This window comes from Ursus americanus, chromosome 14 (assembly GCF_024610735.1).
Source record: "Ursus americanus isolate L20-20 chromosome 14, mUrsAme1.1.p, whole genome shotgun sequence".
Classification (NCBI taxonomy): domain Eukaryota; kingdom Metazoa; phylum Chordata; class Mammalia; order Carnivora; family Ursidae; genus Ursus; species Ursus americanus.
In genome coordinates, this window is record NC_142140.1 from 40,154,870 (window position 1) to 40,181,955 (window position 27,086).

Genomic DNA, 27,086 nt, shown 5'->3' on the forward strand with positions numbered 1-27,086 from the left:
AGGCCACCTCGGCTGCGACAGCCCGGAAGGGAGGTGAAGGTCCGCTTGGTGCTCTGCGGCCCCGGGTTCGGGCAAGGGGGTGAGAGAAAAACGAAGAGAGTGTGAGCCCTGGCCGTTGCCTCGCGGCCCTGGCCGCTTTCTCTTCTCGACCCGACGCGTTTGTTTGGATTTAATCTTCAGGTTGCCGGCGCCCGCCCGCCCGCTGGCCTCGCGGGGTGCGGGGGAATCACCCGTGCATGTGGCTGGCGCCTGCCGGGTCTAGACACCCGCCCGTCCGCGCCGCTTGCCCGCGGCAGCCGCGTCTCTGAACCGCGGGGTCGTGTTTGTGTTTGACCCGCGGGCTCCCGCGGCCGGGCGCGCGGCCGAGGCCGGTGCCGGCGGGGCGGGGCGGGCGCGGCGGAGGCGGAGGAAGAGAGAGCGGGAGCCCTGGGAGGCCGGGCGCCGCCATGGAACTGGGCCCAGAGCCCCCGCACCGCCGCCGCCTGCTCTTCGCCTGCAGCCCCCCTCCCGCGCCGCAGCCCGTCGTGAAAGCGCTGTTCGGCGCGCCAGCCTCCGGGGGCCTGTCGCCTGTCACCAACCTGACGGTCACCATGGACCAGCTGCAGGGGCTGGGCAGGTGAGGAGGGACTAGCGAACGGTGCCGCAGGCCGCTGGGCTCCCAGATGGCTGTCGGGGGGGATCCGGCTGGGAAACGGGCCCGGAGCGGGGCGAGACCTGTCCGCCGCTCGTGGGCCGCCCCGCTGAGCTGGGGCCCGCCATGTGCACCCTCCCCCCAGGCGGAATGTTGGGCGGGAGAGGCCGTTCGGACCCTCCAGGGCGGCCCTCAGCCCCGAGCCGGGCCCGGTAGGGGGTGGGGTCGGCCCGGGTTCCCCAGCTTGGCCGCCCCTTTCAGATTGCTTTGTACTCTTCTTCTGCCCCAATCCCAGGACGCTCTTTGTAATCTACCCCCACGGGGGCAAAGCGGACCCTTTCAGGCGCTCACTTCCACCCTTTGCTGAACCACCTCGAAGGATCTTAGCTTCCTGCGAGCTTTGTTCCTTCTCGACAGAGAGACATGGCATTTTATTTCCTGGCGTATGTGCAAAATCATCTCAATTCCTCAGCCCGTGCACGTTCCTGACGTCCACCCCTGCTTTCCTAAAAGGCCAGGCCTTTTTATTCAACTTTTCATCCTCCCAAGCTCTCTGGACTTTTCCTCATGGCAAAACATGCATCCCACAGTGTTTCTGGTGGAGCTGCTTTTCCCTCAGTTTTGGACGTCCCATTTTCTCTGTAAGCACATGTCTTGTACGTTTTCCAACCTCTGAAAAAAGCAGGAACTTGTCTGATTCGTCTTTCATCCCAGCAGGTACCTAGAACACATGCTCTCGCTTCAGGAAATACTCCAACATCATAGTCCTCTTGTCTGCAGTGTGGCCCAGGCCATGCCTACCCACTCCAGTCTCATCTTTTATATATTCAAGTGCTAACTGGGTGTTTTGGGTGGCTAAATGGGATCTGTGGTGTTGCCTTAGAAGTAAATGGTTGAGAGCAGCCTGGATACTTGCTAACCTCATGGCCTGTCTCCTGTAAGTAACCTTGTGAGTATGTTTTAGAAATTTATAGAAAGAATTCTTTCTCTTGCTTCCAGTGAATATGAACAGCCGCTGGAGGTGAGAAACAGCAGTCTGCAGAGAATGGGCTCCTCTGAGTCAACCGATTCAGGTATTCCTTTAGTCTTCAACATTTATTCTGTTTACTACATGAGGATGAAAACTTGAAATTTGTTGTAATGTGCACTTCACCTAGGAACTTAGTCTGGTGACTACTTGAGACAGTAAACAAGAGTCATGGCATTCCGTGACAAACACCCTTAAAACAGGGCAAAGAAGGCCCTGTGGTAGCTTATGGAGGAAACAAGTGTCCAGTGTCTGCATGGAGATGGTGTGTGCTTGATCTGGAGGGTGAGTATTTGGGTAAAATGAACCATAACACCAAGATCAGAAAAGCGTATTGGTTGAAACGCAGGGTCAAATTATTGTTTCAGTGAGCCTGCTGTGGAGGAAATGGGCCAGTGCATTTTATTCTAATTCATAAATTCATGGTTATATTTGCACAGATGCTTTATGTTAGGGAACTGCAAGAGCAAAGGTCTTAAAATGTAGACTTCTTCAGAACTAGGGGTAGGATGCTTACTTGTGGCAGCACGGCAAATGAGAATATCAGAGCTAACACTTGACTTCCTGCAAAGTTATGTGGATATCATGAGGAGAGGTGTGCACTAGGCAGACGCGGGTGGGTCTGGACCATATTGAGAGCAGGGTCTCCTACGCCTTGCTCCCTTTGGTGAGATGAGCACCTTACTTGGTGTTATTTTGTTAAAGGCAATGAACACTTGGCTTGTCATAGGACTGATAAATGTATTTTTCCATACCCCCAAATTACACATACGGTCTGACAAGATAAATTACTTGAAGTCAAAACTATTCCAGAAAACTGGTACCTATTCTTTTCGTGGTCAGAACTCACAGAAAGTTACTGGGTAATCTCTGTCTGAATAACCAACCAGTCATCAAAAGATTATGTTTAATTCTCACATCCTATTCCCTTGATGATATTTGTAAGTAGGGAAATCGGATTGGTAGATACACTATGAAAATGTTAAGACTTGTGCAGATATGAACTTTTCGACAAATAGTGACACGACTTTAATTCTGGCAAAAGTCCAAGCCATGAGTCTTGATTGATGGCTTAAAGAAACAGTACTAGTATTTTTCTTTTGTTTAATGACAAAATGGTGTTTCATGTATTATTTCCTGAGGTTTTATTATTTCCCACAGGCTTCTGTCTGGATTCTCCTGGGCCCTTGGATAGTAAAGAAAAGTATGTATTCGCTGGTTTTAAAAGTTTGTGCTTAGGAAAGACTTTTCTTAATGTTTTATTGAAATTCTTAGTGCTCTGGATGGGAACCCTGGATTTAGCTGACCCTAGTAAGACTTGTGGATCCTGTAAATAAGTCTGGTGCCTTTAGGGAATGAGTTGTTTGTGTCAGCCGTCTGTAGGACTTCCCAGCCTTTATTTCAGCTATAAGTTGTGCTTTTCTCTTCGAGTCTTGCCCAACCCTTTACTTCACTCTCTGGCATCATAGACTTAAATGTGTATTTTAAGAGAAGACCTGGGCTTGCCTTTTTTACCTAGAAGCCCAGTAATGTTAGGGGTGCTTGTGAGAACAGGACAGCCTCAGAAATCTGTTCTTCCATCTTGCTTAAAGCGGGGATGTTTGACTGCTCTGTCCCCAAACTATAGACTACACACGGGATCTGCTAATGTGAATACCTGTCTCTTGTTTTATTCTCATTGTTTACCTTCCGATCTATTCGCAGCCTTGAAAACCCCATGAGGAGAATAAGTTTCCTGCCTGTAAGTTAGTTCCCTGGTTTAATCTGTCTGCTTAGCTATCAGTGGGACCTTAATGGTGGACCTTAATGTAGACAGCAAAGACTGGTTTTCCTTAGTCTTGTAAGCGCTCAAAACACCTAAACAGCCTCACCTTCAGTTCTAACTACCAGTTAGATACAGGAAGTATTCTTCTTTTGCAAATGATATTTTAGGGTTGATTTGGCCCCCTAAATCTCTGCTGAGAGGGCTGTAGACCTACCTTGTGAGGTTAGGTGGGAAGCCACGTAGCGGGACCTTCTATCCCATGTTGTGGTAAGGTGGAACCCTGGCCACATTTCTTGGTTACCACCTGCAGTGTGAGGAGCTAAACCCTCATTGCAGTTTTTGTTTTTCTTTTGAACCTGAGTTTCATTGAATTGTCATTTATGTACCTAATGTCTTTCTTTCTTTTTGACAGCAGAAGCTCTTGGGATGTAGCCCAGCTCTGAAGAGGAGCCATTCTGATTCTCTTGACCATGACGTCTTTCAGCTGATGGACCAGGATGAGAACAAGGAAAACGTGAGTGGCATCAATGTGCTAACAGGATAGAGGTAAAGCCACAAGTGTCAGTGGCTTACAGAGAAGTGGCCGGGCTGCTTTCTGGGAGACTAGACCTCCACCAAAGTCATGCATGGTCTTTGCAGGCAGAGAAACCTGGATTTGAATCCTACTTACTAGCTGTGTGACCTTGACCCATTACTTATTCTTCTTCTTTTAAAGATTTTATTTATTTATTTGACAGAGAGACAGAGAGAGTACAGACGGGGAGTGGGAGGGAGAGGGAGTAGCAGGCTCCCTGCTGAGCAAGGAACCCGACATGGGGCTCAATCCCAGGACCTGGGATCATGACCTGAGCGGAAGTCAGACGCTTAACCAACTAAGCCACCCAGGCACCCCCCGATACTTCTTTGTAGGTCTCTTCATTTCTCTGTAAGATACGAGTAGCAGTAACTTGTAGGGCATTATGGAATTAGAGAAGATAATGTATGTAAAGCATTTAAAATGGTTCCTGGCAGGGAGCAGTTGCTCAAATGATAGCCCTTAGGAGTAATTATATCCATGAATACTTTATCCAGAAGGCCCTGCCTCTTTGTGCTCACCCTGGGATGAGTTGTAAGCTTAGGAAAAGGCTTCTTGGCAATATTTGAAAGCACAGAGTGAACAAGTCTCAGTGAATCACAGAGTAACTGAACTGGTAGCTTAGAGGGTGAGCTTGTGGTCCATCCAAAAGTCCAAGAACACCCTGGCCTGGCTTTTCTCACACCTGCCAGGTGCCTTGCACAGGGCATCCAAAACAGTTCAGTGACTTGGCTCAACTTTTCCAGCCTTCATTCTCACTATATCCTCATGTCAATTTCCTTCCCTTTTCCATTCCCTGCTAAAATGCCACAGTTTGTAATCCTTATCATCTCCCAGACTTCGTGTAAAACCTACTGCCTCCATAAATTCTCCCAGTGATTCTTAGCAACTTGTGTGTGGTTCTGAGGGAAAATACAGAAGTGAGTTCCCGCCTTAAGTGCCTGGAGCACTGCCTCGGCCTTTGTATACATATATACATATAGTAACTTCTACTGGACACAGGGAAGCTGTACTGATGCCTGGTTTTCCCCTGAGCTTAGCTTTTCCCAGGGTTGCCTGCTTGGAACTTTGTTCTGGAGGGGAAACAGCATAGATGGTAAAGAGCTCTTGTGATCTTAGGCACACCACTTAACCTGTAAGGCCTCGTTTCCTCATCTGTAAAATGGAGGTGATCGGTGATGGTTATATGAGTTAATGCATAGCAAGTACTTAGTGCTGTGTTGGCATGTGGATACTCTGTGATATTAGCTGTTACTGCTCTGAGCACTTCATCACAAGTGAAGTGGCTATTTTAGGTAGGGGGATTATAAGTGCTTCCAAACTTGAAGTAAATGGAATCACACAGAATGTATTCTGTCACTTCTGGCTTTCACTCAACATGTGCGATTCATGTTGTTGAGTGAAACAGTCGTTTTCTTAATTTTCCATTGCTTTGAGTATGGAGTACAATAACTAAGTGGAAAATAATTACCTCCTGTTGGTAGGAAGAAGGCGGAAAATACAAAATCTTCAAACAAATCTAGAGTGAAAAGTTGCGGCTCCCATTCCCAGGCAATTATATTGAAACACTTTGCTTTAGATTTTAGGAAATTGCTGATTTGATTTAGCTTATTAACTCAGTGTTTTGTATACTTGGCTGATATTTATGTTTTTGTCAGGAAATAGTCTTTGTGGTGAGAGAAAAGATGCCGCCTTAGAAGTCAGCTGTTGCCTAAGTCTGTGAAATTCTTAGTGGCACAGATCCGGTGTTGGAGTTAAGCTCAGAAATGGGTAAACCCTTAGTTTGGAAGCAGTTACAAAGGTGAGCAGTGCCTGCTCCCTTGACTGTCTCACCCGAGCTAAGCTAAGGTCATGGTTTTCGTGGACAGTGGAAGATGTCTTGACTCTGCTGTCTTGCAGGAAGCCTTTGAGTTTAAGAAGCCAATAAGACCGGCATCTCGTGGCTGCCTGCATTCTCATGGACTTGAGGAGAGTAAAGATCTCTTCACACAGAGGCAGAACTCTGCCCCAGCTCGGATGGTATGTGCCCTGGCTTTCACAGGGGAGTTCCTGATGGGAACAGAATTAAAGCACCCTCTTTAACCCGGAGTTGAAGACACTACAGTAGCTCTTGTTGTCTTTACCTTGACTTTGTCATTTGAAACTAGACTGTCACATTTTTTGGTGTTTTTGCTGTGTCTGGAGAGCAGACGGGCAGAAGCAGAGTGAGAGATGGTATGTCTGGAATATTGAACTTGAGCAAGGAATATTTGGCCTCGTCAATTCTGGGGAAATAATCTGCGGGCATCCTGGGTCATTCTTCTAAATGTGTGTATGGTGGGGTTATGGGTCTTTTTTAAAACTTGCTCTTTCCAAGTGCCTCCTGAGTGCTAAGAGGCACTTCCCAGAGTGGTTTTGTTCAGAGACAGCACTTAGCTTCTTCCAAAGGTGGTTTATTAAGAACTATTGGATTCCAGTGAACCCACTACCTATGGGCTCCTTGACAATATCTGGGGCCACGTACCCCAGGGTTATTTCTTTGCCAAACAGAGGCGTCACTACTTCCAAAGTTGCCTACTGGCGATCTGACAGCTAGGGCTAGAGAGGCCCAACGAAGTGACCACATTTGGTTTCCAGGTTCTCCTGGGAACTTGCATGTGAAAATACAGCTTTCCAATCTGGCGTGTGGTCTGAGGTTCACCTTCAGCCAGTATCCTTGCTCTGTCTAGCATTTGCACAAAGCACTTCTATATATGTTCTCGTCTTTAATCTTCATAAGCCTGTGAACTAGCTGGAGTTAACCCATTTTACGGATTGGGAAAGGCTGGTGAGGGACGTTGGGTGATCTGCCAAAGGACACAGATAAACAGAAGACCAGGATTTAACAAAATCTGATTCCCAACTACACGGTAATTCTTTAAGTACTGAGTATCCAAAACTAAATATCTTTAGTGTGCCCTTGAAGACCATCGCATCGGGGTTATTGTGGTCACCTGGCCATCCCTCATGATAGGTGACATGTCCGACATTTGCTGTATCACACATGCGCAAGGGATCCCAGAACCTATGTCACAAATACTGGCATTATAATTTTTTTTTTAAGATTTTATTTATTTGTCAGAGAGCACAAGCAGGGGGAGCAGCAGGCAGAGGGAGAAGCAGTCTCCTTGCTGAGGAAGAAGCCTGATGCGGGACTTGATCCCAGGACCCTAGGATCACGATGTGAGCCGAAGGCAGACACTTAACTGAGCCACCCAGGCGTCCCCAAAATACTGGTATTCTAGTGTGAGCCTCAGAGGGTGCTGCCCCACAATAAAGTTACCTGCCCCTTGGTTCTGCTGCCTGGAAACTTGCCAGTGTGCCCAGAGCATGCCCAGGAGCACTTGTGGAGGATCGGAGGCAGCCTGGAACTTCTGTGAGGCAAGCTGGTGCCCGAAGTGGAGGAGGCCAGCTGCAGAAGGGATTCCTTCCTAGGTGGGCAACTGACTCTGAAAACCAGAGGGCAACTTGGGAATTAATGCAGTCCTATTGCAAAGGGATTTGTGTCTCAAGGATTGTCTGTAGGACTTAGGTTGAGACTGCATCCTTACTGTGGGAAAAAAATCTCTCTCTGAACATTTTTCCTGGTTTTAGGAAGCACCTGGAAAAGATAGAATTCACTATCAGCAATGTTTGTATTAGTAATGTTCATCTCCAGAATTTTTTTTTTTAAGATTTTACTTATTTATTTGGGAGAGCACAAGCAGGAGGGGAGAGGGTGAGGGAGAGGGAGAAGCAGATTCCCCTCTGAGCGGGGAGCCACATGGGGCTTCATCCCAGGACCCTGAGATCATGACCTGAGCCAAAGGCAGACCCTTAACTGACTGAGTCACCCAGGCACCCCAGTAATGTTTATTTCCGATGGTAGACTTAAGAGTCATCTTTCTAAATTTCCTATATTACATATATATTAGTTTTATGATGAGGGTTCTCCGCCCCAAACAACAACATAGGGTCATCTAGTGAGATACCCTATTTTTACTCCAGGAATGGTTCTCCTAGGAAAGAATGTAGTGGGGAGAGAAGCTTGGGCTTTGGAGTCAAACAGGTGTGCCATGTGATCTTGGTAACCTTTCTTAAGCATTGGTTTCCTGATTCGTTCAATAAGAAGAAAAGGAGTAACTCCCCTTATGTGTTGTGAGGTTTAAATGGAACCGAACACTTAAGATGATATCATAGAGTCTGGTACACAGTAATTCCTCAGTTAAACACAGCACTTGTCAGTTAAATTCCAGGTCTAACGGACGAAGATAGACTTTGTAGAACCAGGCCACCCTTTACTCTCCCCCTGTCCCACCCCCCCACCCCACCCCCCCCGTCAGAGTTACATAAGCGTTCTCTTGGCTGATCTGTGGGCAGAGATTATATCTCTCACCCTTCCTCATTGCAGCAGGTCATCCTACTGTATCGCAACCCGCATGTTGATTCCCGTTCACCAATTACAGTCCTCTGATAAAGCAAACCTTGCCCTCTGTTAGAGGCTCTCCCCAGATCCCACTTGCCTCTGAGAAGAGGTTTTTATGAAGGCTTCCAGGCCTGATTCTACTCAGGACTATGTGTAGACATCAAATCCTTTATCAGCTTAGGCTGCATTTTCCTTTGATGAGTAGCTGCCAAAGTTTTACTTACAATAAATCCTCGTAAAATCTAGTGACCCATCCAAGGAAATCCGTTCTGATCAGTTATTAACAAGCTGTGAATTCTGTCTTCCAGCTTTCCTCTAATGAAAGAGATGGCAGCGAGCCAGGGAATTTCGTTCCTCTTTTTATGCCCCAGTCCCCTGTGACAGCTACTTTGTCTGATGAGGATGATGGCTTCATGGACCTTCTTGATGGAGAGAATCTGAAGGTGCTGTGTGTGTGTGTGTGTGTGTGTGTGTGTTCGTTCATGTGTGTGTGTGTGTGTGTGTGTGTGTGTTCGTTCATGTGTTCGCGTTCCCACCTATTCCATTAAGTGCCCTGGAGGAGTCATGTGAGAAAGAACAGCAATCCCCCAGGGCTTTGGGGTGGCTGATATTTTTGTTCTTTTGGTGAGAATTTATTGAGACTCTGCTCCTAGTCTAATTAAATCTGAGGTGGGAGTGGGGCAGTTCTTCAAAAGAAGACACCGAGAGGATCCTTCTTACCCTGAAGGAGCCGATAGTCTATTTTGCACAAGAGACCTGGAACAAGAACAGTGTAGGGCGAGCTGGCGTAAAGCTGGAGAGCCAGAGTCTACCTCCTCACAAACCCTCGGGGCAGGGGGTGGGGGGGGGTGCTCTTAGCTACATGTTCAGATGCCCAGTTTGTGAAATGTGATGCTCTTCTGACCTTAACATACTGGTTAGTGGGAAAGAGGAGCGAACATTAGAGGCTTCCTTATCTAGGCCTGTTTGGTACTCCTCAGGCAGAATCACACCTAATGCCTTCAAACTGTTAGTCTCTGCTGGATCTTTATTATAGTTTTTCTCTTTTAGAACGATGAAGAGACCCCATCATGCATGGCAAGCCTCTGGACGGCTCCCCTTGTCATGAGAAGAACTACAAACCTTGTAAGTTGTCCCCGTGTGTCTGGAGAGAGGTTCGAGTAATTAGGCCTCTGGGACAGAGTGGACTAGACTAAATGGAAAACTAATCCTTCTGCCCACATCACCACAGGGATCAAAAATAGTTTCATTTGATTCTGTCTTTGGGTTGTATGAGCCTCTCCCTTGACTGGTCACTAGTGTTCTTTGGTGTAAAGCATGCTGTTTCTTTATATTTTCTTTTGTCCTCATTGGTGTGTGAGGAAGTCTGGCTGATAAATATACATGTGGTTCTTGTTTTTATAATTTTTAGTTTATCCCAGCCATTCTCGGCCAAGTTAATGTCCTGTGTGTGTGTGTGTCTGTGTCTGTGTGTTTGTGTGTGCATTAATATCCTTTCTGTACAACTCCGATCTCTCTTACTTTCTAGTTTAAGATCTCAGGAAAATATCTGCTAAATTGAATTCCTCACAAGTGACAGTGATTGATGGCACCTCTGTGTTCTAAGCTGTGGGTGCAGGTACGGGTAGTCTGGGGATTGGCCCTGAATGAGGCTGAGTTCACAGGCTGGGGCCTTGCTTGGCCTCAGAACACACCATCTCCCCTAGGAGCTACTGAGGGACATACTTACATGGGCACTCCGAGCTCTTTAGAGCTCCTGTTTGCAAGGTGTGGAGCTGGCTGTCCTCTGTCCCTGGGTCTCTGGTGCTCCTCTTTCTTGAGCTTGTTTCGTTGTCTTGTCCATGCTTTTCGGCATTTGCACAAAGTCTGCCAAACGTTTGGAACACTGCTTTATCTCTGTTTTCTGCTCAAAGATTCTGTTTTACTTCAGGTATTTTCCATGTGGAGTTTAGGATTATTTCATAGTTTCAGGATGCTGGGAATATTACCCATAGATAATTGAGGTTTTACGTCATTTTTGTTTTTCCATTTCTCCTGTATAGACTCACCCACAGCTCACATGTAGGACAACTGTTTGTGTTTCTTTTGCCTCGGTTAAGCTAGCATTGCCTTTGACCTAGCCAGGCATTGGGTTACAACTGTTAGTGATAGAAGCACATTCTTGGATGACTCCTTCATTGCTCTGGGGTCCGAAAGTGGCCCGTGAAGCTCTACTTCACACATCTGCAGAGTGCTCAGAGCCCCCCTCTGGCCCTCAAGCTTGACCTGCTCTGACAGGTTGTCTGAGTTTGAGAAGGGGCAGGCGGCTTGCTGTGGCCACAACATTTGCTTCAGGCAGGGATTTGAGGCGTCAGTAGATGAACTCAGTCTGTGCTTTCACATCGAGACTTCCCTTCTAGCCAGTGTCCTTCGTTAGCCATTTTTATAGCCTGTGTGTCATCGTCTTGTCCCAGGTAGGGTTTTGCCCCACTGTCATCCTCAGCTACACCTTTGTTTAACTCAGCCCCCATATTAAAACCTCACACCGTAAGCAGTAAGACAGCAAGGAGTGGGTTATTTTTCCACGTCTCCGTCGCGGGGGAGCAGTGGAGTTATGGAGCCCCCGATGTGAAGCAGACAGCAGCTTACCCTGTGTGTGTGGCCTTGTTAAACGCAACGTGTGGCCACGTGTATCCCATCAAACAGGTGGGCCTTGTGGACACTTCAAGGGCAGGAACGTCCATCACGTTGGAAAGAGCCATATGCTGTGAGCAGATCGGGGGCTGATCCCGCAGAGAGGGCATGTTTGCTCAGGGTCTCAGGCTGTGTGGGAACTTGGGGGGCAGGATGTATTGATTCATGAAAAAACAGTTCATCTGAGGAAATAGCGTGTAGCCCTGGGAAGCTGGAGAACGGGGATGTATGGTGAGCAGGGGCAAGGTTGTGACGAATGTCACTTGTCTGCCAGACTAAAGGGTTTAGATGGATTTTCCCAGGGACGCTAGGATTTCATTGAATGTGACTATTAACTGGAAGGGAGGACGGGTCAGTTACAAACAGGGTGCTTAGGAGCCGGTTATGACTATTTGGCAAAGTGCTAAAGACTTTTCTGAATTACAGGGAGAAGAGGGAACAGATTGAAGGGATCCTAAATTAGGAATAGTGGTATTTAGAAGTAACAATGATAAAGGAAAAGTCATGAGAATGACCCCGAAGTTGTCAGTGGGAGAGACAGTCTTAAAGTACATCCTCAGTTTTGTTGGCTGTCTTTGTGTGTGTTTAAGTACCTAGTGGGTAAAGAGCCCGCTGTCTCCCATCTTCTCCATAGCATTTGGGATGGTAGAGGTGTGCCCTCAATTTTGCCATCTTAGGTGAGTACAACCAAAGGTCAAGTGGAATCACAGGACTTAGGGATCTCGATTTAGATCCCACCTGGGCTCCCCACAAATGGAGACCTTGAGCGATGCATTTCATCTGTCTGCATGTTTCCCACTTTGTAAAACAAGGAGTCTTGATAGGGGGAAGGACCACATTTGTTGCTAGCTCTAAATCCAGGTAGTTGGAAAAAGACTTTTCAAGTACGAAGCTTTTAGTCTGAAGAGTATATGCTTTTTTTTTTCCCCCATGTATTTTTTGATCTTTCTCATGTATTTATATTCCATATTATCAAGCACAACACTTGCCAAACAACAGTAACTCATAGATTTCTATCAGTGTCTAGCCTATAGACTTCGGTTTCCATCAGGGATACTTTCAAACAAAGCTAGAAGCGAGGCTATACCCGCACAGGGACACATCCTCTCCTATGGTACAAGTGCCTGGAGAAAATTAGATACTGTCACAGGACAAAATCAGAGCCCCACACCCTTAGGTATACATATAAATTGAAATCCTTACATTTTTAAACTAGCACAGCCCTTGAACTATAAATACGGGACAAATGAGCTATACTCTTGGGACCACTTACAAATTATAGTAGATTAACGTGCATAGCTATGAGGAAATGGGCTATCCCAGTACAAATGCTTTGACTAAATTTACTAGGTCCCTTTGAAAGACAAAAATTATGTACAGAGCAAGGAAGCTTGGGAAATGTCTATCAGTTTTTTTTTTTAATTGGATTTTGATTGATTTATTTTTAAAGATTATTTATTTATTTACTAGAGAGATAACATGCAAGCGACAAGCAGGGGGAGCAGCAGGTGGAAGCAGGCTTTCTGCTGAGCAAGGCGTCCGATGCGGGACTCAATCCCAGTACCCTGGGATCATGACCTGAGCCGAAGGCAGATCCTTAACCAACTGAGCCACCCAGGCACCCCTTAATTGGATTTTTAAATTACCAGTAGAGTTCTGGGGCCCTTCACAGCAAGGACTTGCCTTGCACGGACACTTACTGCAGACTCACAGTTGCTGGGGCTGTATTGGAATTGTGGTTTCTTCCCTGGAGGAGTTCACAGTTCCCTCTGAGACTATTGAAAGCTGTGTATCCTCTTCCCAAAAATGCCTCCAGCTCTTCTAGGTTAAAAAAAAATCTCTGGTCTTGCTTTTCAGAAAACATTCCATTAAAATAAACAGAAAAATTAGGAGAAAATCCTTGGTCTCTGGGAGAGCTGGCATGGGAGTGGCACATTCTGCTGGGGATTAACCAGAATGTTTCAAGGACGTGTGGTCGAAATTTTAGTATCAGCTTGGAAAAAAGCAGTTTACTGGGGTATGAAAGGAGATTCTGCATGGAAGGGAAAGCCGAGCCAAGGCACACACTCGGGAAAGCCGAGTCATAAGCAGGCACATGAGTTTAGACTGTTCCTACCACTGGTCAGAGCAGCTGCCCTATGACTCTGAGAAATTAGTCTTAGAAAGACCAAGTAGAGAGGACTTTTGAACACCATTTTGAAGGCGTCTGCTCCTTACAAACTCACACCTTTTGCACTATTTTAACACCTTGGCCCTGTTTTCTAGCATATCTAGCTACCTCTTAACCTTTTCTGGATTTAGGTGGGGTATTAAAAGCTGTTGAGAGCTGCCCAAGCAAGGTGCAAGTTATCAAATAGAGGGAAGGAGGCAAACCAAAAATGTGTTCCCAGCTGGAGGGTAACAGTTATTTGACTCGTAGGACCCTGTGTAGACAGTAAGCTTTTGAGAGCCGATTGTCTTCCTCGTCTCCGTATCGTGTCAGCTGTGTACGTGTTCGTTGGACACCAGGTACTCAGTGGCTACTATGTGCCAGGCCCTCCAGGAGTCGCTGGGACTAGAGGAAGGGACAGTGTCTGTTTCCCGATTTAGGGTGAATTTTAAACCATCCCAGGAAGCCCTTGGCCCATCTGCTTTACCATCCAAGTGAGCAGAGGTTTTTGTTTTGGGTTTGGTTTTAAGATTGTTTACTTTAGAGCTCCAGCAACCGGGGAGGGAGGGGCAAAGGGGGAGAGAATCCTGAAGCAGACGCCCCGCTGAGTGCGGAGCCTGACGCAGGGATTCGATCCCAAGACCCTAAGACCATGACCTGCTCTAAAATCCAGAGTCGGCTGCCTAACCGACTGAGCCACCCAGGTGCCCCTCAAGTGAGTAGGTTTTAATGGAAGATGGGTCTCTTTTTTTCCCTGTAGGGCAATCGATGCAAGCTGTTTGACTCTTCTTCCACGTGTAGCTCCATCACCCGGTCAGTGTTAAAAAGACCAGACCGATCTCAAGAGGAGCACCTGCCTGCAAATACGAAGCGGAGAAAGAGCATGGCTGGGGCCAGTCCCGCCGAGGCAGCCAGTCCAGAGAAGCCCCAGGAGGTTGGTTTTGCAGGTGCCTTTTTGCTGTGGGCAAGAATGATACTTGTATTTTTTTATTCTGAAATTTCCATTTGGTTCTTTTTCTTTGCCAAGACTTAACTATTTTCCATGTGTTTCAAGCATGTTCCTAATTGACTATTGAAGCATTTTTAGGATGGCTGCTTTAAGATCCTTACCAGATAATTCCGGCATCTGTGTTGTGGTGTTGGCTTCTATTGATTGTCTTTTCTTGTTCAAGTTGAGATCTTCCTGGTTCTTTCTATGACAAGTGATTTTTCGATTGTATCCTGTGTATTGGGGGTTTATAAGACTCTGGTCTATGTAAATTTTCTCTTTTAGGCCTCTGATACTGTGGGGATGATAGGGGGTGGAAGTTCAGGTTCCCCTACTGGGTGGGGGCGAGCCTCATTATTGCTGGGTGGGAGCGGGAGTTCAAGGTCCCCACTAGGCCTCTGCTGACACCATCCCAGTGGAATGGAGACTGAGCACCTCATTACAGCTGGGCAAGGGATGGATGTGTAAGCTCCCCACTTGCTGACCAGGCATGGTATAGGGCCATCGTTTTTGCCTTGGTGTTTGGCTGCAGTGGTTATATTGTCTAAAAGTTTTCTGTCTTGATAGGCGGCCCTTTTCCTAGTCCTTTGGCTGGGGAGACCGGACTTTCCTTAGGGTTTCTTGTTTCTTTGGGTTTGCTGCATCACTGTCTCCTGGTCTACTTGGATCTGTACATTTCCCAATACTTTAAGTTTGTCTCACAACTGTGTCGTGTTTTTCATTGTATTCTAAGTGTTTCAGTTCCATTGTTTTCTTTTAATTCAGACCTATTGTGGCCTAATGAAAGTTTAATTTTTATAAAAGTTTCACCTGTACTCAAAAAAATATGTATCCTCTTTGGTGTCAAGTTTAGCATATCTAATTCTATTAAATCAATTGCTCGTAGTTTGTTATGGTTTCTTTTCCTGTTATTTTGGAACTTCCTCTATTAATATCACGACCTTTCTATAGGTCGGTACACAAATGTAAATTATTTTTTGTTTGTTTTTTAAAATATGGAACACTTCATGAATTTGAATGTCGTCCTTGCTCAGGGGCCGTGCTGATCTTCTCTGTATCCTTCCAATTTTAGTGTATGTGCTGCCAAAGTGAGCACTGTAAATTATGTTCAAATAGCTGAACGAGAATCCTTGTAATGGATATGCTGTTTTTCTGTTGATTAACATTCAGATTGTTTGTAGTTTTCAAACACTATAAACAATTACAGTATTTGCCGTCCTTGCATGTTCATTTTGGGGAGAATAAGTGGGGTTGTTGAGGCCAGAGCTATGTACATTTACTATATTCCCCCCCCATTTATTTATTTATTCTTTTTTTTTTTTCGTTCATTTATTGGGGGGAGGGGCAGAGAGAATCTTAAGCAGGCCTGACACAGGGCTTGATCTCACAGCTCTGAGATCATGACCTAAGCCAAAATAAAAAAATCAAGAGTCGGATGCTTAACCGACTGAGCCACCCAGGCACCCCTACTGTATTCATTTTCTAGAAAGGAATCAGCAATGCACATGCCTGCCAGAGACAGATGAATTGATGACTTTATCCAGAATTTCCTCAGCACTGAATGTTATCATTCCTAGGAGGCTTTTGCTATTTTGATGTCTGAAAAATGGTATCTCGTATCTGTTTCTTGACTCCAGGGGTGATCGAGCGTCTCTTCATTCATTCATTTGTTCATTTAAAGATTTATGTATGTATGTATGTATGTATTGAGAGAGCGAGAGCGAGCACAGCAAGTGAGAGAGAACACGAGTGGGGAGGAGGGGCAGAGAGAGAGGGCGAAGTAGGCTCCCCACTGGGCAGGGAGTCCAATGCGGGCCTTGATCTCAGGACCGTGGGATCATGACCTGAGCCGAAGGCAGACACTCAACTGACTGAGCCACCTAGGCATCCTTCATCCCTTCACTTCTTATTGACCATTAGCCATTTCTTTAGGTGAGTGACTTGTCATGGCTCTCTGGGCATAAATCCTATGCGCCTTTGCAATATTTATTCCATGAACTAAAGCCTTCAAAACGTTATTGCATCCTAGCTATGATTACTCCATTTTTATTAACTTGTTTATGTATTTTGGCTTGTATTCATAGATTTCCTCATTTTAAAACTATTCTTGCTTCGTGAAATGTCGTGTTTGGCTTATTTAGAATTGCTTTTATTTATACGCGTTTTTCCTTCATTATACTGTCCTTATATCATCAGATTTTGGTATTAAGGTTTGGTATTAAGCACTGTAAAATAAACTGGAGAACTGCCCATGTTTTCTGTAGCATGAAAAGGTTTGAGTAACCACTAGTTGTCTTAAAAGGTCAGCTAGAGGGGCACCTGGGTGGCTCAGTCGGTTAAGCGTCTGCCTTCGGCTCAAGTCATGATCCCAGGAGTCCTGGGATAGAGTCCTGCATCGGGCTCTGTGCTCAGTGGGGAGTCTGCTTCTCCCTCTCCCTTTGCCTCTCCCCCCGCCCCGTTTGTGCTCTCTCTCCCTCTCACTCTCAAATAAATAAAGTATTAAAAAAAAAAAAGTCAGCTAGATGGCAGCCATGAAAATACCTAGGCCTGGTGTCTTACATTTTATAATCTGTTTTGGTTACCTAATACTTGATGAGGATTTTACTTTTTCTAATTAAAAGTGGAATTCTAGGGGCGCCTGGGTGGCTCAGTTGGCTAAACGTCTGACTCTTAATTTCGCTCAGGTCGTGATCTCAGGGTCGGGAGATGGAGCCCCATGACGGGCTCTGCACTGGACATGGTGCCTGCTTGAGATTCTTTCTCCCTCTCCCTCTGTACTGCCCCCTCAAAAAAAAAAAAAAAAAAAAAAGGAATTCTAGACTAAAGGGCAGGAACATTTATAAGACTTTGCATTTTATACATGCCAACAAGTTGCCTTCCAGAAAGCTTCTAGTTTATTTATCATCAATATTCAGGAATATTCATTTCCTTGTACTCTTGCTATACTAGGGATTTATCTTTTTATTTTCTTAACATCGCTTCTAATTAAAAAAAATTTTTTTTTTTTTTTTTTTTTTTGAGGGGGCGCCTGGGTAGCGCAGTCGTTAAAGCGTCTGCCTTCGGCTCAGGGCATGATCCCGGCGTTCCGGGATCGAGTCCCACATCGGGCTCCTCTGCTGGGAGCCTGCTTCTTCCTCTCTCACTCGCCTGCTGTGTTCCCTCTTTCGCTGGCTGTCTCTCTGTCACATAAATAAATAAAATCTTTAAAAATAAAAAAATAAAATAAAAAAAATAAAATAAAATAAAATAAATTTTTTTTTAAATAGAGAAAGGGTAGGGGATAGAGGAAGAGGGAGAGAGAATCTTAAGCAGGTGGGGCTTATCTCACAACCCTGAGATTACGATCTGAGCCGAAATCAAGTCAAATGCTTAACCAACTAAGCCACCTAGGTGCCCCAATATTATTTCTAATTGTCTCCTAAATGCATTTCCAGTTTGTTCAAATCTGGGTTGAAATAAGGTCTCTGCATCCTAGTTGGTCGCTGGATCTCTTATTACTTGGGCTCCTGTGCTCCATCTTTTTGTTTTCTTCTTGAAATTTATTGGTTGAAGAACTCAGGCCAGTTGTCTTGTAGAAGTTCCCATGGCCCTATGGGATCTTCTAACATTGCCTTCTATCCTCTGTATTGCCCGTAAACCCTTGATCAGATTGGGGTTCCATTTCTTTGGCATGACTCTTTCCTGGGTGATTTGTTCACTTTGATCAGGCGGCACGCTGCTGGACAGCCATTGATGATTGTTGCCTAGATTTCATTTAACCAAGGTTTCAAAAAGCGATCCTGCAGGTCCATTGTTCTTCGTTTATTCGCAGAATGTTCCTACAAAGAGAAACCTCTACTCATCAAACTCTTTGGTCACCCTTGGGAAAGGCAAAATGAATGCTGGATCTCTTTAAAGTGAACATACCCCCATAAATACCAACTATGACCAAGAAAGAGCACTAGCCGTAGCCCAGAGCCCCTCCTGTGCTTCCCCGTCAGTAACACTGATCTGAACTCAGCCGCTGTAGCTGCGTTTTGCCTGTGTTTGAACCTGGTCTCCTTGGAGTCCTACGTATTAGTTTCTATTTCCTAATAGTCATTCTTCTTGGTCCTAGATTTTCCTCTCTGTATTGCTAGTCCAAGTTATTGCCCATTTTTCTACTGGATTATCTCTTTATGGGAGTGCTCTGTGTACTGAGAGATGAATCTTTTATTGAAAGATTGTATATCTTCCCACCCTGGCTTGCCTTTTCTCTTAATATTGTTCTTTTGATGAACAGAATTTCTTGATTTTTAAATGTATTTCAATTAATCAATCTTATTTATGTTTAATGCTCTTTGTGTCCTGCTTTAGAAATCCTTACCTCCCCATGACTAGCCCTTTTGACATGGCCTTACTAGTCTGGTAGGTTCCTTGCCACTATCAGAAGGCATTCCAGGTTTATCTTTTACATTTCTTGTCCCAACCTGGAGTCAATCGCTTCTTCAAAAAGCTATGGTTTCTTTTCTTTTTTTTCTTTTAAGATTTTATTTTTAAGTAATCTCTACACTCTACACGGGGCTCGAACTTAAAACCCCTAGATCAAGAGTCACACACTCCACTGACCGAGCCAGCCAGGCACCCTCAAGCCCTGGTTTCTTTTAGTGGGAAATAGTATTTAGAGACCACAGTGTCCTTTAGGAATGCTCCTTGTACCTCTAGAGCTTCTCAGTTGGATAGAACTAAAAAATATTTATTTTAGACGAAGCCCTAATTTTATTTATTTATTTATTTGTTTATTTATTTTTTAAAGATTTTATTTATTTATTTGACAGAGAGAGAGACAGCCAGTGAGAGAGGGAACACAAGCAGGGGGAGTGGGAGAGGAAGAAGCAGGCTCCCAGCAGAGGAGCCTGATGTGGGGCTCGATCCCAGAACGCTGGGATCCCGCCCTGAGCCGAAGGCAGATGCTTAATGACTGAGCCACCCACGCAGGCGCCCCTAGGCTTAGCCTTAATTTTAATTCCCCTTTTTAAAAAAGGTAGGGAGGGGTACCTGGTTGGCTCAGTCAGTTAAGCGTCTGCCTTCCACTCAGATCATGCACCCAGGGTTCTGGGTTCAAGCCCCATATTGGGCTCTTTGCTCAGCAGGGAGCCTGCTTCTCCCTCTGCCTCTGCCTGCTGCTTCCCCTACTTGTGCGCACACGCTCTCTCAAATAAATAAAATCTTTTAAAATAATTTGAAAAGGGAAGAAGAAAAACTTAGTTTCAGAACATTTCGTTTAGACACTGAAATAATAGTAGACCTAGTCAGTGACCCACATTCTCTTTTTCATTCTAGATTCAGTCAAAGAAAGAAAATATTTTGTTTGTTAAATACAGGCATTTACATGTCACTCTCCTCCTGGTGACATGTTCTAGGTGAATGTTTTCAAAAGTCCTATTCAGAACACTGGCCTCATTTTCTACCTTTGATTTGTTCCAGATTCTACATCACTCTTTATCCCTGGCATCTTCCCCAAAGGGGACCATTGAGAACATTTTGGATAATGACCCAAGGGACCTTATAGGAGACTTCTCCAAGGTAATTCTAAGCAGACGCAAGGAGAGCTGCCCTGGCTATGTGATTTGGGCTTTGGGGTGTTTCCTAGAACCCCCCTCAGCCTTTCTTCCTCCCTGGGGTGACTCTTGCAATGCCCCCAAGAGGACACAGTTTGAAGTTTTTAAAGATAAGGAAACAGACTCATGATCTGATGTATCTTGGTCTCTCTGGGACTGTCGACCTTACTTGTACTGATCAGACAAACTAAGAAGCCACTCACCAGCCACCTCGACTCCAACCCAAAGGCCAGGCTCTTTGGGAACTGTGTTTCTGATTATAAAAATAGTAATGCCATAAACTATAAAGAAGCAAGAATAAACCTGTAGCCTCACTACACGACTGTGTATCAAAAGGTTATCTTAGAAGATCCTAAGCTGATGAATTTCTCTGTTGTCCAGAGAAGCACAGCATTTGAGGGAGAAGGCCCTCAGGGAAGTGCAGAGGAAGATCTGCTGATGATGGCCTGATACGTACGGATTTGCTGAGTGGAGGAGTTGGCTGCCTTTGGGCTGTGGTGAAATACAAGGGTGGGACAGAGAGCGTGTAGCTTGTCTAGCCACTCAGGACACGAAGGCTACCAGCTCAATTTCTTATTCATTAGTTTAGCTGACATTTGTTGAAGCACTTACCTGTTACGTGTTAGGCAAAGATTCCAATTCCAGTATGAGACCCAGTTCCTTCCCTCAAAAAACTCTCATGTGGTAAGACCTGCCATGCCATGGACCGCACGGTGGATGGAAGTGAAGGTCGGTGCAGTGTGAGCAGGCTGGGAGAAATAAAGGGGGCTTGTCTCAGCTAGAAAATTGGGGAAGGTGTGGGTCTGGGCCATATTTCATATTTCAGCCAGGTGAGTTTTGAAGGAATAGGGACACATAAGGGGGTTGAAAATAGGAGACAACTCTATCTGAAGGGAAGAGCGAGCAAGACTGGGTGTGTCCTTGTTGGTGGAACCTTCCACTTGAATTGAAGCTTTTGGTTATATTTGTCATAATGACCTTGCAAATGGCCATGGGGATGGGTGAGCTCTTGATTCAGCCAGTTGCCCTAATGAGTAATTGCTGATGTGCCTGTCTCTCCCCTCAAGGCCAGGCCAGGTCTCATTTTTCCCATCTCCAATGCCTGACACCATGTTCCTTAAAATCTGGCTACTGAGATGAAGGTTCCTGACAAGTAGGAGGAAGGAAATTACCTGAAGTTTCTGTAGTTACATCTGGCTTACTAGCTAGCTGACCTTGGATAGGGTGCCCAGCTTCACATTCGAGAATGAGGATGAGTGCCTTATAGGTATGTGTGAAGATGAGATGTCCGGGTGTTCATGAAGGGCCTAGAGGAGTAGCCAGACGGTTCTTTTAAGGTTTGCATGTAAAGCTGCCTCTTACCAGGCGGGCTAGCGGTATAAATGTCGTATTTACAGGCCTCGAGACTTGCTAAGTATCTTTTTAAACTTTTTACAGGGTTATCTCTTTCATACAGTTGCTGGGAAGCATCAGGATTTAAAATACATCTCTCCAGAAATTGTAAGTCACCTTTTTGGATCCTGCCACCCCTGCGATATTTGAATCTAGTTGTTCCTGGCAGCCAAAGTTGATTCTCCTGGGCTTTCTGTCCACAGATGGCATCTGTTTTAAACGGCAAATTTGCCAACCTCATTAAAGAATTTGTTATCATTGACTGCCGGTACCCATATGAATATGAGGGTGGCCACATCAAGGTATGTTCCTGAGGCTTGCTGGCGAGTCCTGCTGTTGTGGGAGGCATAGAAGGATCCCTGACAGGATCTGTGATTTTTTTTTTCTTTATTAAGATTTTATTTATTTATTTGAGAGAGAGCACGAGCAGAGGGAGAGGGAGAAGCAGGCTCCCTGCTCAGCAGGGAGCCCGATGCAGGATTCCATCCCAGGACCCTGGGATCATGACCTGAGCCGAAGGCAGACACTTAACCGACTGAGCCACCCGGCTGCCCCATGGATGTGTGATTTGAAAAGGTGGAGGGGTGGTTAGGGTGCTGGGTGGCTTAGTTGGGTACATGTCCAACTCTTGATCTCAGCTCAGGTCTTGATCTTGGGGTGGTGAGTTCAATCCCTGCATTGGGCTCCACACTGGGCATGGAGCCTACTTTAAAAAAATAAATAAAAATTAGGGGCGCCTGGGTGGCACAGCAGTTGAGCGTCTGCCTTCAGCTCAGGGCGTGATCCCGGTGTTCTGGGATCGAGCCCCACATCAGGCTCCTCTGCTGGGAGCCTGCTTCTTCCTCTCCCACTCCCCCTGCTTGTGTTCCCTCTCTCGCTGGCTGTCTCTATCTCTGTCAAATAAATAAATAAAATCTTTTAAAAAATAAATAAATAAATAAATAAATAAATAAATAAATAAATAAATAAATAAAAAGTAAAAAGTAAAAAGTAAAATAAAGGGGGTGGGTGGTGACACCTGGCTGCTTACTAGCTCACATGCTGGTTATGAGAATTTTTTAAAAGAGGCGTTGATTCCTGGTGCACTGAAGAACATTCCCTGGCCCACACTACTCCACCGCATCATAGAGCAAATGCTCCCTGAGCTAGGCCTCACACCGTCACCACCAAGGGCATTTCTAGGTGGTCCTCCCCGAGTCCTATACCAGGCTTAGCGATGCCTCGAAGTCTATAGTTGAATTAAGCTGCAGGGTGGAGGGCGGGTGTTGGGACACGGTTTCCCAGGAAGAAAGTAACCGGTTGTGCCAACTTTAACCAATAAGATACTATTAAAATATAGTAAAGAGGTACATTAAATACAACATTAGTGTTTGCCACAGGCTCCGCGGCTTTTGAAAGTCCCAAACTCCTAAATACCAGTCATGTCCCCATAGTCATAACAGAAGATAAGGTGCCCAATTAAAGATGACTCTCAGAGTCCCTGTCCGCAAGGATGGCACGCACAGGTGCCAAGAGTGTCTGGTGCCCCCACAGGGTGCGGTGAACTTGCACATGGAAGAGGAGGTTGAGGACTTCTTACTCAAGAAGCCCATCGTACCTACTGATGGCAAGCGCGTCATTGTCGTGTTCCACTGCGAGTTCTCTTCTGAGCGAGGCCCTCGCATGTGAGTGCTGCGTGCCGCTGGGCCGCGGGGCACAGGCCCACGGTAACTGGGGGGGTGTGGCGGGGGGCGGCTCACACTCGGTGTGCTTCAGCACGACGCGCACCCTCTCACCTCCCAAGTCATTTCCATACCTTAGCCTGCAAACATGTAAATGTTTGCTCTTGTGAAAGTTCAGATGCATGCGTGGCAGATGTTTTCCCAAATTCTTAACTATTAAGCAGTCATTTGATTTGATGAACAGCTTCCTTGAGTGTGGTGTTTTTATAGCCTTGACCTAGCAGTTTCTGTTGCCAAGGGCTTTGGGCCTTCTCCAGCCGGGCGCTGTCTCTGATGCTAGTGTGGTCCGTGCTGGGAGGACAGAGGGACAGCTAGGGAGAGGGAGGGGTGGGTGCGGTTTTGACTGGGGTCGGCCCAGGTAGACTTTTCATAGGCCCACAGGCCTGGATCCTGGCGCAGCCTTTTCATTTTGAACCAGTTCGAAAGTCAGGTCACATGGGGGCACGTGGGTGGCGCCGTCGGTTAAAAGTCCAACTTTTGGCTCAAGTCATGTACTCAGGGTCATGAGATCAACCCTGTGTTGGGCTCCACGCTCAGTGGGGAGTCTGCTTGAGATTATCTCCCTGCCTCTGCCGGGCCCCCTCGCACCACACATATAGTCACTCAAAAAAATAAATCTCTTTTAAAAAAACTTTTTTTAAATTTATTTATTTGAGAGAGAGCTTGCGCAGGACTGGGGAGGAGGGAGAGGGAGAAGCAAACTCCCCACTGAGCAGGGTACCCAATGCGGGCCTCGATCTCAGGACCCTGAGATCATGACCTGAGCCGAAGGCAGACGCTTCACTGACTGAGCCGCCCAGATGCCCCTAAATAAATAAATTAAAAAAAAAAGAAGGTCAGGCTGTTTTGCCGCGTTAGCACACACACACCTACAGTGGGAACTTGTCCCCCCACCTGCCTCCCGAGGACAGGGACTTGCCCTGCGTTTAGCACAAAACCGTGACCACAGGAAGAGGTAGGATTTGAGCGGGGACTCATGTTCCTTCCCGAGTGGGGTTACTCATTCAGCCTCAGGTACTTACTGTTGCCTCCCACGTGCTAGTGTTCTGCTTACTGCGGGGAACAGCAAAACGTAGGAGAACTAAAACTCCTGCCTTCACACAGCTTGCATTCCGAGCGGGCGGGAGCAGACAAATACTGATAAAAAATAGGTCAACCATTCGGTGTGTTAGAAGGTGCTTCGGAGACAAATAAGATGAGAGGTGGGTGCTCCCAGGCAGGTTGCAGGAACAGCAAGGGGGCCCAAGTGGCTGGAGTAGAGAGAGAAGGAGAGGAGCGGGGATAGGGTACCACGCAGTGGGCCACTGTAAGGACTGGCTTTTGTACCAGGGACTGAGAGGTCAGGAGCCATGGCCAGGTGAGGTTATTAGTAAGAGTATTCGGTATTCAGTCCACGCAGAGGGTGCAAGTAGGTGCGCCGAGGCCGGAGCCAGCTCGGCCTATTTAAAAGCCACAGGAAGAAAGCCGCCGGCTTACATAGGAAGTCAGGGAGGGACCCCGGTGGTGGAGGAGGCTGGGGTGCAGTGGTATGCCAAGGGTGGAGACTGCAGCGGGAAGCTGGCTCAGAAGCAGTCACTTCACATGGGTGCCGGTGGTGGCAGTGAGGATGCTGGGCAGGGGCCAGAGGGTAGGGCTGTTTAACTTGGAGGAAGGACCGTTTGAGAGAGACCGTCTCCCTTCCACTACCTGTGAACTTCCTAAAGATCGCGTGTGGCCGGGAGCTCACAGCTCAACACGGACCGTTTGCGAGAATGACCGGGAAGCCGTGTGTGAGCAGCTCTCCCGCCGCCCGCCGCCCCCCGTGTGGTCTCGTGTTGCTCTGTCGGAAGAGCTCACCTTGCTTTGGCCTGCCTGCTCCTTGATAGGTGCCGGTACGTGAGAGAGCGAGATCGGCTTGGTAACGAGTATCCCAAGCTGCACTACCCCGAGCTGTATGTCCTGAAGGGCGGGTACAAGGAGTTCTTCCTGAAATGCCAGGTAAGGAGAAGTCTCTGGAGAGCATGGTGCCCCGCTCACCCAGGTTGGACAGTCCGATCTGTCTGGGGGTCATGGCTGTGTCTCGTCCACGGTCTGGGGACCTGCCCTGCGCCAAGAAGGGCCCCGCCTTGCGAGCCCAGATGGGGGGAGCCGGCTTCCGCGCGTGAGGCAGGGGCCCCTCATCTCGTCCTCTCCCGTGTGCAGTCTCACTGTGAGCCCCCCGGCTACCGGCCCATGCACCACGAGGACTTCAAAGAAGACCTGAAGAAGTTCCGCACCAAGAGCCGGACCTGGGCCGGGGAAAAGAGCAAAAGGGAGATGTACAGCCGTCTGAAGAAGCTGTGAGGGCGGCGGCGCCGACAGCAGCGGCTTCTGAGCCTCCCTCCGCACCTCCCCCTTCCCTCTTTGCTGCAGAGAAGCTGGAGCAAGGGGGCCAGCAGCGTGCGTGACCTGCGGAGAGGGCACCTGGGGCTGCCGCGCCTTCCTGTGCGCCCGCGCTCCTGGGCTTGGAGTGTCCTGCCGGCCGCGCCTCTTCCGTCCCTGTAAGACGTTCTCCTTCTGCCGCGGGCCTGGCTGCCAAGGCCGCCACTTGCCACAGCACCGTTCTGAGCACGGAGTCACGGAGTCACGAAGTTCTGACTTCTCACGCCCACCCCGCCCCTGCTGCCGGACAGACCACCTGGGGCCTTGCTGGGCACTGTCCTCTCCCGAGGGGAGGGGTAGGAGAGTGGGAGAGAAGTGACAGAAGCGGAAATGCTGCTGGCCAAATACCAAAGACAGCCTGGGAAGGGAATGCTCTCGGTGGGATAACCCGTATCTTTAATTTATTCAACTTCATCAATCACTTTAATTTTTTTTTTTTTTTAAATAACTCCTGGAGACTTTTATTTAACTGCTTCTTTAAGTCATAATACTGCCATTCTGGGTAGGGTTTTATCATCCCAGGGACTACCTCTGCTTTAAAAAAAAAAAAAAAAAGAATGGGGGAGAAGAGGCAAACTTGTGTGGAGGGACAGAGCTAGGAGCTCGGTCACCCCCAGGAGGCACTGTGGTACTGGGGCTGCTGCTATTTAGAGCCAAGGACTGAGGTACTGGTAGGAGCAGGCACTGGACTCAGGCTTGGCTACAGGACATAAGCTAAACCTCCCAGACCTACCTCGAAGGCCACTGAGATCTGGGGGGAGGGTGACCCTGCTCTCCTTCACCCCGGTTCCCTGGGACACTGGCTGGCATAGGAGTCCCAGTCAGGAAAGCACTTCGGGCAGCTTCCATTGGGCCACCCCCAGGTCATTGTTGGAATGTGGTAGCGTAGGTGTCCTAGAGTAGGGGGGAGCGGGGGGAGGGGGGCTGTGTGGGATGGGGGAGGGGAGTGTACACTGAGTGTCTTCTATTACCCTGATACTCTTGAATAGCTTTTGATTTTCTAAAAATAGTCATTGTATGAGTCAAGGAGTATCAAATCAGTGTTGGCTGGGCCACCCAAGGGTGAAGAGGGGCTGGAAGCCCTGGGCGTGAGGAGAGGGGCGTGGGTGCTGGCATACAGACGACTGTATCGAATGTGTTTCTCAGGAGGCAGCGTGGTGGATTTTGAAGGTGAAACTTTCTGAGTTTATCATGTTTGAATTTGAGGGACAGGGAGTGATGGACCATCACTAGTTGCCCCCTTATCTAACCCCGTGGAAATGGGGGTCTCAAAGGAACAGCTCCTATGCAAGGAGCTGGGGCTGAGTTGGTTGATTCTGGACAGGCCTATTTGATTCCTGTGCATCCCCACCCATAAGCATCAGCCTCCTCACCATCTTTGCTCCACTGGGGTGTAGCCAACTTTTTCTTAAACACAAGAGCCAGTCTCCCCTCTTACTTCCCTTCTGCCTCTGGAGGTAGAGAGGGAAGCAGTAGTACCGGAGATGGCTTGTTGCTCTTATGGGTTTGAGTTGCATTTGGCTATAAAACAATCTTGTTAGAAAAAGCAAGTGGGGAGGAGGGGAACAGGAAGAAAGAGGAAGGCCTCTTCCCCCTCTCACCACACATTGAGACACATCTCAGTTGGTCTCTAATCTTGTTTGTAGGGATTCTGTTGGTTGGACGCCTGGAAAGGGAGGTGGGATGGCCTTCAGATTGGACCAGCTTAGCTCACATTGCTGACCAACCGTTGCAGGCTCTGAAAATAAAAACAATCTGAACTTA

At 47.2% G+C, this 27,086-nt stretch overlaps 1 protein-coding gene and 1 non-coding gene across 5 annotated transcripts; one reads left to right on the top strand and one right to left on the bottom strand.

Annotated features, from left to right (window-relative positions):
- CDC25A (cell division cycle 25A) lies at nucleotides 1–27,086 on the top strand. Of its 4 annotated transcripts, none has more exons than XM_045778685.2 (15): nucleotides 1–616; nucleotides 1,631–1,704; nucleotides 2,820–2,862; nucleotides 3,363–3,399; nucleotides 3,836–3,937; nucleotides 5,897–6,016; nucleotides 8,729–8,863; nucleotides 9,471–9,545; nucleotides 14,003–14,176; nucleotides 19,676–19,774; nucleotides 21,247–21,309; nucleotides 21,405–21,503; nucleotides 22,735–22,865; nucleotides 24,788–24,899; nucleotides 25,104–27,086. In XM_045778685.2, exons 1-15 carry the CDS (start codon nucleotides 447–449, stop codon nucleotides 25,242–25,244), a joined length of 1,575 nt encoding a protein of 524 aa, XP_045634641.1. In that variant the 5' UTR covers nucleotides 1–446; the 3' UTR covers nucleotides 25,245–27,086. The 4 variants fall into 4 exon arrangements, with proteins under 4 accessions (XP_045634641.1, XP_045634642.1, XP_045634644.1 ...); XM_045778686.2 differs by having other exon boundaries at nucleotides 3,839–3,937; XM_045778688.2 differs by lacking the exon at nucleotides 5,897–6,016.
- On the bottom strand, nucleotides 15,220–15,326 carry LOC123780087 (U6 spliceosomal RNA). The gene has a single exon (XR_006776321.2). It is a non-coding gene; the product is annotated as a U6 spliceosomal RNA (small nuclear RNA).